Source organism: Lampris incognitus, chromosome 3, assembly GCF_029633865.1.
Source record: "Lampris incognitus isolate fLamInc1 chromosome 3, fLamInc1.hap2, whole genome shotgun sequence".
Classification (NCBI taxonomy): Eukaryota; Metazoa; Chordata; class Actinopteri; order Lampriformes; family Lampridae; genus Lampris; species Lampris incognitus.
In genome coordinates this window covers 12,822,910-12,835,555 of record NC_079213.1, presented here as the reverse complement: position 1 = coordinate 12,835,555, position 12,646 = coordinate 12,822,910, and the positions used below count along the sequence as shown (strand labels likewise).

Below are 12,646 nucleotides of genomic sequence, written 5' to 3'. Positions count from 1 at the left end.
GAAGTTCTGACAGTAATTGTAAGTTGTTTTTTTCCCATTTCTGTCTGCTGATAATGCTTTTGCTTTACTTTGAGTTTTTTTTAAATTCATTCAAACAACTCGGTTGACTACCACGTTAAAATGTGAAAAACAAACTTGTCCAGCGAGATTCTCCTACCACAACACTGCTTCATCATCCTTTGTTCCAGACAAACAGAAAGCAATAGCCGATGCTTTGGCATCAAAACAACACGGGGACAAAGCAAGGACACGCTCACTGTGAGGAAGAAAATGGATTTCGGTGAAGAGGCAGACGCGGCTTCCTTTCCGCTGTCGACAAAACAGCCTTCAAAGTCCTTACAAGGCGCAGGGCGCTGCAGGTAGGAATCCCTGCTGGTTAGCGGCGGGTCATCTCTGAGATAGTGGTCATGGTTAAGGCGCGGTCTGGACCTGGAGTGATTATTGAAGTTAATGGAACAAAATCAATACAGGGGATAGATAGGACCCTTTTTAGACGACCAAGGACACTTTTGGCTCCGACATCAAGCCGGCGGCGAGCGGTATCTGTCAGTAAGTTTTGCCACAAAACGCCAGCCATGGGGACGGAGTGAAACACAGAAGTGAATTTCAATGGAAACCTTAAGAGGGCAGTGCGGAGTTTTTATGATTCTCTGAGCTGTTTTGAAGATGACTTGGAAGGAAGGAAGTGATCTTTACTCCTCTTTTTTTGGCTAATTGACTCTTTTAGTTCATCCAATCACAAGTGCTCACCTGCAAACCTTTCAGTGACACTCCCTGTTAATTGAACTGAATTGGGAGCTATTAGGGCCCTAATAGAGAGAACAGAAGATGCTCTAGCACCAAAGTTCACATCTGACATAAAACTGGGGGGGGGGACTGCTACTAATGTATAACAAAAGCATACTCCATCAGGCTTTTACTCCTCGGTAAATACCCAATGGGCTGATGATGGTTTGAGATCAGACCCAAGCCACTCAAATGCAGCATGAGGTTGACTGGTTCATAGAATTGCAATTAATAGTTTTGGTGGAAATTATTGTCTTTGTAAGGGGAGCCCTTGAGGAAGACGAGTGCAGACACACGCTCATGTCAAGAACACACAACATGTACACACACACACACACACACGCACACACACACACAGAGCTGAGTCAATATGAACTCTCCAGCTCACACTTATCTGGTGTAAAGAGCCATTTGCTGTTTTTCACATCTTTACGCCCCGCTTTTTTTTCCTTTTTTGTTATCATCCGCTCCCTCACAGACACACATGAATATTGATTTGCGGTGCATTAAAACAGCGCCCTGCCTCAAATCCCTTTCTCTTATCAGCTGTCTCTATCCTCAGAGTGTGGCCAGGAATATTGTAAGGTTCTCTTATTTAAGGCCTGCTGATCTAATTAAACATAGAGATGCCAGCCAAGCCAAATGAGGAAGCTACCATAAAGTATGCTAATACAGGATTTTTACCCTGATCTTCTAAAAAAAAAGTGCACACACTTGAATTTGAGATAAATTTGTTGAACTATCCTTTATCTTCCCCCCCAGAGCTTACTCCAATTAAGGAGCACGGTTTTCACAATGCACTGCAAAACAGTGGCGGTGTTGAACATGGGTCGCATTTATTTGTGCAACCCCAGCTCCCAGCATGGCTCTGCTGTGGTGGTGCGGTGTTTTTGGTGCTGGTTTCTGGATGCAGACTGGGCCAGCTGTTTTTGTTCTGGTGGCTGTGATAATGCTGCTGTTCGTCATCCATACCTCTGTGGCTGTGACAGGAGGACCTCTGGCTCTCTCTCTCTCTCTCTTTCCCTTAGCTATTCTTGTCCTCTGTTATCCTGTTCTCTACTACTTCTTATTCCCCGCCTTTCTTTCTCATTTGTTCTCTTTGTCACGCCTCCTCATTCCCATGTTCTCTATCTGTCATTTCTCTTGTGTGTGTCTCTCTCCCTCTCTTTTTCCCTTGCTCTCTCTCTCTTCACGTCTCTTTCTTTCCCCCCAACTTTCTGTCCCCTGTCGTCCTTTTCTTTATTACTCCTTATTCCCCATATTTCTTTCTCTTTTGATCCCTCGGTCTCTATTTCTCATCCCTCCTTATTTCCATGTCCTCCTCCTGTCAGTTTTCGTTGTGTCTCTTGCACTCTCTGTCCCCCCCCCCCCCTTCACTCGACCTCCCCCAGTTCCTCCGGTGTGGTCACTGCTGAAGTCATCAGGCCTCAGTGCTGGCGTCTCTGTCACAGAGTGAGGTGTACTGCTCTAATGAGCTGCCTGGCTACCCAAAGGTGACAGTAATAAGATCTGATAATGACCAGAGACGATACGTACTGGTTGCTGGATTAAAGGTGATTTTAATAAGAGTTAATATGCTTGACGTGACAGGGAGAGGGAGAAGAAGGAGAGAGGAATATGCGTAGGATGGATGCACACACACACACACACACACACACACACACACACACACACACACACACACACACACACACACACACACACTGCCAAGAGCGCATCCATACACATGCAGAGATACTGTTTCAGGAATAAAATTGGTTTTAATTCAATTTAACGTGTTTGTTGTGATGAGTGGGTGGGTACACTTGTGCAATTACGGGGAGGATAACTCAGTTATTGTTACCAGACATCACAAACAGATTCATTTGACTGTCTGCTCATAGAAACCCAAGCAAACTTTTTGAAATAAGTAGATAGTAGTTTAAACTTTGGAAACTGTTAACTAATATGGGTTTTGTAATTAGTTTACTCAGAACACAATTGGAACATGTTTGTTTTTTTAGCCTAAAGTTACATCTCATACACTTAAGAGCATAAAAACAGATGTCAGAATATGAAAAAATTGTTGCAGAATTCTTTTTATCTGCCAGGCATGTTATACTCTTTATACTGTGCAAATGTATTCGTTGCATTTAAAGTTTTCTATGCTATGTAAAGATGGGTTCTGGTGACAAGTATCCTAGTCACATGGGAATGTGTATGCGTACATCTGATACAGTCCAAAGACATGCAGGTCAGGTGAATCGGCAGTACTAAATCGTCCCTGGGTGTGAATGTGTGTGTGTGTGTGTGTGTGTGTGTGTGTGTGTGTGTGTGTGTGTGTGTGTGTGTGTGTGTGTGTGTGGCCCTGTGGACAGCCTGGCGGCCTGTCCACGGTGTCTCTACCCAATGACTGCTGGGATACAGCAGTCATTGGGTGGCAGGCATCCCCACGACCCTGACAGCAGGATAAGCGGTGTGGATAATGGATGGATGTTTGGATGTTGCAGAATTGGCGTCAGACCAAAGGGATTTCGCCAGCTCGTCACCATGGCAACATTGTGGTGGTCTAGACTCTAGGAAATAATTGGGCTAGTTAACCTTTCTTCAAAAAGGTATTAGCTTTTAGGGCATTCACAACTGCTGCATTTTAGTAGTCGTCAACTACTCAAAAAAAAATAGTCAAGTAGTCGACTAATTGCGGGAGATATATTTTTCCCACAACGGTCAAGTCTCATTAATAAGGTCTCAAATACAACCAGTAAAGGGTTAACTAATGTAGGCGGGACCAACCTGGGGGTGGGTGAATTAGCAATGTTGTCTGAGCTGGAGAGTTTGACCGCAGTGACAACGAGACTGCTTTCTTGCGGGTGTTTCGGTTTAGCTGGTGACTTTCCTTGGGTTGTGGTGACGGCAATGGCGCCCCCAAGGGGTGACTAGGGGTGGCCACGGCCACCCTGATACTATCCCTGGCCCCCCCACTGGCCCCCCCCAGCCACGAGTCGCATATGCAGAATATGCTTCTGATTATGCAGAATATGCTTCTATCTGATATTAGGTGCTGTTCATTTAAATCAATAATGTATATTTTTCTTAACTCTCATATTGACAGTTTTCAACTAGCCTATACAGTATACTACAACAGCATCATAGAATTCCCGAAATTCAGTCATGGCTTTTGGTTTTGGTGTGCCACCCCAAGATTTTCAGTGGCCCCATTTGGCCACCCCTATGAAACATTTCTGGGGGCGCCACTGGGTGACGGCAGCTTTTGAAACACCTAAAAGCCTAAATTATCTTAAATTGAATGCTCATTAGATATATATTCGTCTGGTCCTTTTTGTCTAACATTATTTACATTTAAATGGTGTCATGAACAAGAAGCATACACATTTCTCCAAGTTACTTTTAATGGGGGGGGGCAGGTTAGCAGAGCAGCTTGCGTCTAATGAGGAATTTGACATTTTAATGGTTAAATGATTGAATATGGGTCACTCTCCGATTGAGGCGAACGGTATAAAATACAGTTGCAGTGCCAGCTGCAGTTTGCTTCCCACATTATAAGAAACGTTACGAGAGGTGATTGACTCTTGCTGAGCACAATTTAACTTACATAAATGGTTAGCGTAGATAGTCAACGTATGAGTGTTTGTTTAAAACTGATCAAAGGAACATTAAAGGCTTTTGGGGGGGGGGGGGGACACTACGTGTTCCGTCTGTGTTTTCCACAGCTGCCGTCACCAAAGTCACCAGTTGGCACGATCACTTGTTAAACGGAAACACAGGGACAGCGGGAGTCTTTCCCTAATGAATGTTCCACAGCGCCCCCAGCTGCATATATGCTGTAGATGCATTGCCACTGCTTAATTACTGCACAGTGCTAAAACCACAGACGCAGTGTCGACAAGTGGTTTTGATAGTCGACTATTCCATGAAACCCCTAGTAGCTTTGTAACATGGCTTGCTTTTGGTTGGATGCGGGGGGGTGGTGAAACAGGCTTCCCCTGATGAAGGCGTCTTGCTATTGCCATAGCTGGTGGGATGACCCTTTAAGTGGAGGTAGCACGACCCTGAGCATGCTCTCATCCGCACTCTTAAAAAAAGTTTTTTTACTCCACCAAGAGGTACAAAGGCAAAAGCAACTGTCATTTCAATGATTTGTGTGGTTTTTTTCCCCTTTTGGTCTGTCTCGTCTCTTTCCCCTCTGTAAGCGTCATACTTTCCTTTCCCCTGTCTCCCTCCCTCGCCTCTACTGTGCTCTCTTTCACAGTCCATCTCCACCTATAATCCTCTGCTCTCTTTCCATCCCATAACCACCTCTCTCTCGCTCTCTCTCTCTCTCTCTCTCTCTGTCCCCCCCCCCCCGTCTTGCTCTCTGTCTGTCTGTCTCGCTGTCTGTCTGTCTCTTTCTCTTTCTGTCATAGCAGTCCAGTTAATTGCCTCCAAAGTTCACTCTGTCTCTGGGCTAATGCAATTTAAGTAGGGTCGGAGCCCCTTCATCAGCCCAGCACTGGCATTTCATTAATTCTGCTGGGGCGTTAGCTAGCTAGCTGGTGGGGGCTTTGCTCCATCAGCTCATCATTAGTAATTAATACACTCATAGGATTAGCTGCAGAGTTAGGTTAGTGGGAAGTGGAGGCCCCAGTGTCGCCAATGGGGAAAGTTGGATGTGATGGAGACCTGAGCTGTGGCTGTAATGAGTGAGTGTGTGTGTGTGTGTGTGTGTGTGTGTGTGTGTGTGTGTGTGTGTGTGTGTGTGTGTGCGCATGCGTGCATGCGTGCGTGTGCATGTGTATGCGTCTGTCTGCCTGCCTGCCTGCCGGCCGATTGGTCAGTCAGTCCAGTGGTGCCGGCAGCCGTAATCATGTACGCACGGTGCACTAATGTATTTGCATCAAACAGCGCGAGTGGCAAAAAACGAACAAAATCATAAAAAAATGTACACACATTAGCCTGCCCCGCTTCCATGTCCTGTTAGACCACCCTCGGGGTTTCCTCCTCAGGCTCAGTTCCAGGCAGGGCCATGGTCCTTGGGCCCACTGGACACAGCAGACCAAGCTCCCACTGCCAATCCAGTGCCAAAGACATCCCGCACTCCACATGACAACACTAAAAATACAGTCAACATTAGGCGAGGTCGCTGCCAGAATGCCCTCAGTGTTATCAGAACTGCCGGTCTGCATGGGCTAGCAGTTAGCTTAGCCTGCCCTGCTTCCGCATCCTGTCAGACTGCCCTCGGTGTTTCCTCTTTGGGTGCAGGATTATGGCTGCCGACACCACTGAGTCGGTCAGTCAGTCGGTGTGTGTGAATATGTGTGTGGTCTGGCCCTTTATGTGTATATGTGTGTGTATGTATGTATATGTTTGTGTGGGAGAGATTGCGCATTTAGGATGTGTCTGTGTGTGTGATTATGAATTATGAATGTGTTTTGGGATTTTGTTTGTGTGTGTGTGTGTGTAACCTATGCTGTATACTTGCATAGCTGCATGACCAGTTATGTGCAATGCCTTTGTATGGGTGTAATGTTCCTGTGAGGATGAGCTAGTAAAGACTTTCCCACGTGGTGACGGGGGTCCTCTCTGCCCCTGGCGTTAATTACATCATTATGGGTGGGATGGATTTCCATCTGCTCTGCCATTAGTCCTGTCCCACTTTGGGCCGATCCACGCTGTGCGTCAGAATTAGACGCACACAGGCTAAATGGCCCTGGTAAATTATGAAGCTATTAGAAATGGGAAGCTATTTTAGAACATATGCATTCACACACAGAGAAAAGAAGAAGGGAGAGACAGGAGGAAAAAGAGTCGTGGATAAAGATAGAGAAAGATGAAATACAGAGCCTTTTTGAAGGATGAAAGCAAAAGAAAGAAATGGTGGAAGATGAAATTGATAGAGGAAGTTAACTTTCTCTGCTTGGCAGAGTTTAAATGTGTCCGTCCTCTGCTATTGTTAGAAGTTGATGAGATTTTTATGAAGCATGATATGACGTTGATAGATTTTTGTCATGGATCATGCAGACAGGTCTGGGAAATGGGAGGATAGGAATGTGTATGATAGTCATCGAAACTATTCAGTCACATCAGTGTTCTGTTTCTCTCCCCAAGAAGTTTCTGAATTTTTCATATTCAGCCTCAGAGACTACTTTTTTTCCTTGTTCAGTATATACACATAGAGTATACAGCGTATTATGATAATACCAATGAATCAGTATTTGTTCAGAAATGATGCAAAAAGAAAAAAATGTTTTCACCACTTGGACAAAATGTAACATGATAAATAAAATGGCAGTTTAATATAGCAAGCTATGCCCACACAATGAAATGTAATGTTAACGTTCAGTATAAGTGCTTTCACTGTAGCACTTCCTCCCTATGACATTTATATATATATATATATATATATATATATATATATATATACATATATACATACATACATGTATACACACACACACACACACACACACACAAATATATGTTTGCAGTGGCCTCACCCACTACTGTCCTTGCGGTGTCTTCAGTCCATGTCTGTGTCTAAGTTTGTGTCTTCGTTTGATGGCTGGGAGAGCTGGCGCTGGATTGGCTGGGAGAGCTTGGTCCGCTCGTCCTGTGGGCCCAGGGACCACAGCCCCTCCCAGAGCTGCGCCCAAAGAGGAAACACTGAGGGCTGTCTGACAGGATGCGGAAGCAGGGCAGGCTAAGCTAACTGCTAGCCCATACAGACTGGCAGTTCTGATAACACTGAGGGCATTCTGGCAGTGACCTCGCCTAATGTTGACTGTATTTTTAGTGTTGTCATGTGGACTGCAGGATGTCTTTGGCGCTGGATTGGCAGGGGGAGCTTGGTCTGCTGCGTCCAGTGGGCCCAAGGACCATGGCCTTGCCTGGAAGGGCGCCTGAGGAGGAAACCCCGAGGGTGGTCTGACAGGACGTGGAAGCGGGTCAGGCTAAGCTAACTGCTAGCCAATGCAGACCGGCAGTTCCGATAACACTGAGGGCGGTTTGGCGGCGGCCTTGCCTAGTGTTGACTGTTTTTGGTGTCGTCATGTGGAGTGTGGGGAGGTGTGTCGAGGGTGTTTGGCTGGGAGAGCTGGCGCTGGATCGACTGGGGGAAATTGGTCTGCGTCCGGTGGGCCCAAGCACCACGGCCCTGCTGAGAGCTGTGCCCAAGGAGGAAACACCGAGGGTGGTCTGACAGGACACGGAAGCAGGGCAGGCTAAGCTAACTGCTAGCCCATGCAGACCGGCAGTTCAGACAGCCATTCTGGCTGACATTCGTTCTCTTGGGCAGATTTGTTTTTTTTTTTAGTTTGGATATATGTGTTTAGTTTGGGTATATGTGTTAGTTTGGATATATGTGTTCTTGTAGTTTTTGAAAATGTGCTTTTGTCTTTGTGTTGCACTGCTGTGGGCTGGGGGAAACGATATTTGACAAATAAATGTTAAATGGGGGGAGAATAATAAAAACCGTCTTTATTATTCTCCCCCCCATTAGATGATACACATATGAGTTTTTTTTTAAATATATTTTTTAATATTTTAACTGCCTGTCCTTCCAACTGTGCCCCAACACCACCCCAATTTTTAATTCACATAAATTACCTTGTTATATTTTTAATGTACGCCATTTCAACAGTGCCCTGGCCCCTTAATGCTTTTCAAAACAAACCCCAGTCCCATTGGTTGTAATGTTTTCTACCCCTCCATTGGTTGCTGTGCATCATAAGCACCTACCCCATTGGTTGTTATAGTTTGAATGTTTCCCCATCTGATTGGTCACTGTCCAACTGAAATTAGGGACGTGACACTTGGCAACGCAAACAGTATGATTCTTTGTTGGAACACATTAGCAGCTTATGAGTGCAAGATGCACGAAACAGGCCTGTACTGCAATGTATTAAAATCTTTTTTCCTGTATTCGTGTTGATATTCTGCTCCTCATTAGTTGAGCACTCACAACATCATTGACGGTTTCGGAAATTTTTATATATGTATATAGTATATATAGTGTATATAGTGTATATAGTGTATATATATATATATATATATATATCCTGAGAGCAGGATAACGGTTTGGATAATGGATGGATGTATATATATTTATATATATATATATATATATATATATATATGGAGAGAAAACATTGTATTTTGCTCAGTCAACCTTCATTAGTCCGTGGAATTACATTGAGATCAACTTCCTCTTTTTCACAGTAGACCTGGTAATGAGAATCAAGACAAACTCGCAAGTTACAGGGAAAAAAACAAAAATAAAACACAAAGGAGAGAGAGCAAAGTAGGATTTTTATAAGTGCTCCTGAACACAGCTGTAAAATATCAAACCCGAAGACGTGTGGGTCTGATATATTTGAATATTGACTAAAATATATAAAAAAGGCTGTTTTTTGAAATGCTGGCACGGTCAACCTCCATTAACATTTGAATGCAACACAAAAAATCAGCATTTACAGCCTTAAACCGTTTTACAGTGGCTTCCATAAGTACAGAGCAGAAATACATGAAGGCACATTCATGTTACGTAATCCATTCTGACCTCAGGATCAGATGACAAAAAAACAAATCCTCCCTGTAAACAGAATTTTCCACAAACTTACAATTAGTATCAAAGCCTGGATGATGACGAACCAGAGCTACACTGACCTTAGAGTTTAAAATGGCCTACACAGCCAATGGGAGGACTACGACAAGTGAGAACTCTACAGTCAGTAATGAACTGTGGTGGGCCATAATACACTGTCAGAATCCGAAAAAACAGATAAGTGAATATATTTCATTACCATAAGCATTCACCAACTGAAAAGGGGCAGAGACCAGTTTTTTAATTCTCAGACACTTTGGAGACTAAGGTTTGATGCAACAATTTGGATTTATTACTCAGTGAAAACATTAGTGCCTTCAAAAACTGTTTTTTTAAGGTGTTGTAAGTGGTTCAGTTTGTGATGTTTCAAAATGACCTCACAGAATCTGAGTTGATTATGAGCAAAATTGTGATATTCTTGATATTATGTTGATCCCTTTGTGACATTTAGGTTTCATATTGTTTCATGAGGGTGGTGGTGTAGTGGTTAGTGCGGTTGCCTCACAGCAAGAAGGTCCTGGGTTTGAGCCCTGGGGTAGACCAACCTTCGGGGTCGTCCCGAGTTGTCCTGTGTGTGGAGTTTGCATGTTCTCCCTGTGTCTGTGTGGGTTTCTTCCGGGTGCTCCGGTTTCTTCCCACAGTCCAAAGACATGTAGGTCAGGTGAATCGTCCGTACTAAATTGTCCCTAGTTATGAATGTGTATGTGTGTGTCGGCCCTGTGATGGCCTGGCAGCCTGTTCAGGGTGTCTCCCCGCCTGCCGCCCAATGACTGCTGGGATAGAGCCCAGCATCCCCGCGACCCTGAGAGCAGGATAAGTGGTTTGGATAATGGATGGATGGATGGTTTCATGAACCATAGTGTCGGCTCAACCAGAAGGGTTGGGTGTGCTGTAGTTGCTGTCCGTGTTTGGCAGTGGTATAATCCTTGTGACACACTTGGAAGCACATGGTATCTTCCAAAAACAATGATGACATGATATACCTCACGCTCTGGTTCTTCTGCTAGCTGTTGACCTGTCGCTCCTTGTGTTTTAGGTTCTGCTAATGGACTACCTGGATGTGAAGAACAGCCGCAGTGCTGCCGAGCCCTCAGCACAGCTCTCCTATGCCAGCACGGGCAGCGAGTTTGCCGCCTTCTTTGCCAAGAAAAAACCCCAGCGTGCCAAGCAGTCCCTTTTCAAGTAAGGACACTTGTCATGCCATTGTCTGGAGGGCCGCCTGCCTTGTGCTGGTCCCGATATTAGAGGTTTTCTCAGGAGCTCGAGAATGAATAATGATGCTTGTTTAACTGAAGTTGTGCTATAGCAAACTATGTAAACTCCTTCAGTCAACAATATTGTCTTTAACTAATTACTACCAGAAATTTGGTTATGGGTTTCCATCTATTTCCGATTGATACACACTTCACAGTTTAAATGGCCAAAAACCCTACTGAAGCTTACATTTTTGCATTTAGTTTTTCAATGACAGTTTTGGCTCTTTAACCATAAAGTCGTTGCTTTCCCTGCATTAACACCAGGTATTGCATTTTGCTGTTATGCTGTTTGCCCACTGACCACACCTCCTATGTGTTCCTAGATTTGAGTCATCATCCCATGCCATCAGTATGAGCGCCTACCTGAGAGAGCAGCGGAGGGAACTTTACAGCAAGAGTGGAGAATTGCAAGGTGAGCCGGGGGATCGAGGAGCTAGATGAAGGATTGGAAGGAAAAACTAGGGCATGGGTGGGCGGTGGGCGAGCAAGAGTGGAGATCTGCAGGGTGCAGGTGGGTGTGAGGATGGAGTGATGGTATGTTGGAAGTATTGACAGAAGAACGGCATGAATGGAAAATTATAGGGCGTTGGGGTCTATGGATGAATGGAGGGAACACAGGCAGAAAAGGGGAAAGGAGAGAAGGTGGGGCTGTGCTAGAGTAAAAGGGAGGATCAGTACAGCGGGAAGATGCAACAACAGTCTAAAGGTACAATCCTGTAAAAGGCTTTTTTAATCGATTTATTTATTGTTTAATAATTTAGTGACACTGATAGGTGGTGATAGCAGTGGTTTTTTTAAGCCACTTTTGAGATCCCTTCAAAATGAAATGCAAAATGAGCCACCAATGCTATTACATCAGCACCTTCCCTACTTACAAACAAACAAACAAACAAACAAAAAATATGGTTGAACCTGAACTTTAGCTACTAACAGCATCTGTTAGTAGAAATCTTTGTTTTTTGTTTTTAATTTTTATTTCTCCCCAATTGTATCCGGCCAATTACCCCACTCTTCCGAGCCGTCCCGGTTGCTGCTCCAACCCCTCTGCTGATCCGGGGAGGGCTGCAGACTACCACATGCCTCCTCCGATACATATGGAGTCGCCAGCCGCCTCCTTTCACCTGACAGTGAGGAGTTTCTCCAGGGGGACCTAGTGCGTGGGAGGATCACGCCATTCCCCCCAGTCCCCCCCCCCCTGAACAGGTGCCCTGACCGACCAGAGGAGGTGCTAGTGCAGCGACCAGGACACATATCCACATCCGCCTTCTCACCTGCAGACATGGCCAATTGTCTCTGTAGGGACGCCCAACCAAGCTGGATGTAACATGGGGATTCGAACTGGCGATCCCTGTGTTGGTAGGCAACAGAATAGACTGCCACGCCATCTAGTAGAACTCTTATATCTTGCCGTGCCATATTTACATGTTGGTTACGAACTCGTCGCTCCATAGCTTCTTCTTCTGCATTTTGCTGATATGCTGAAGATGAGAGGGTCATGCTTATCAAGTCTAGGTCGAGACAACAGTGACCATTAAAATGAACTACAAAAGCGTTTATGATCTGGATATACATGGATTAGTTATTTAGATATGCCAGTGAAAATATTAAAAAAAAACATTTATTTGCATGAAAACCTTAAAAGGCGGTACACTACATGGCCAAAAGTATGTGGACATCCAAATATCACACCCATATTTGCTTGTTGAACATCTCATTTCATAACCATGGGCATTAATATGGCGTTGGTCCGTCTTTGCTGCTACAACAGCCTCCATTCTTATGGGAAGGCTTCCCACTGGATTTTGGAGCATTGCTGCGGGATTCGCTCCCATTCAGCCACAAGATCATTCGTGAGCTCGGGCACTGATGTTGGGGAGAAGGCCTGTCTTACACTCAGAGGTCCAATTCATCCCAAAGGTGTTGGATGTGGTTGAGGTTAGAGCTCTCTGCAGGCCGGTCAAGTTCTTTTGCACAAAACCCAGCAAACCGTGTCTTTATGGACCTTGCTTTGTGCATGGAAGCATCA

The 12,646-nt window shown here is 44.8% G+C and overlaps 1 protein-coding gene across 2 annotated transcripts in view; it reads left to right on the top strand.

Moving 5' to 3' along the window:
- exoc4 (exocyst complex component 4) overlaps nt 1-12,646 on the top strand; it is a 185,970-nt gene that overhangs the window by 40,567 nt on the left and 132,757 nt on the right. For both annotated transcript variants that reach the window (XM_056276597.1, XM_056276598.1), the window contains exons 9-10: nt 10,401-10,546; nt 10,944-11,032. In XM_056276597.1, the coding sequence (XP_056132572.1) occupies nt 10,401-10,546; nt 10,944-11,032 (235 nt within the window). The remainder of the gene's footprint in view (nt 1-10,400; nt 10,547-10,943; nt 11,033-12,646) is intronic.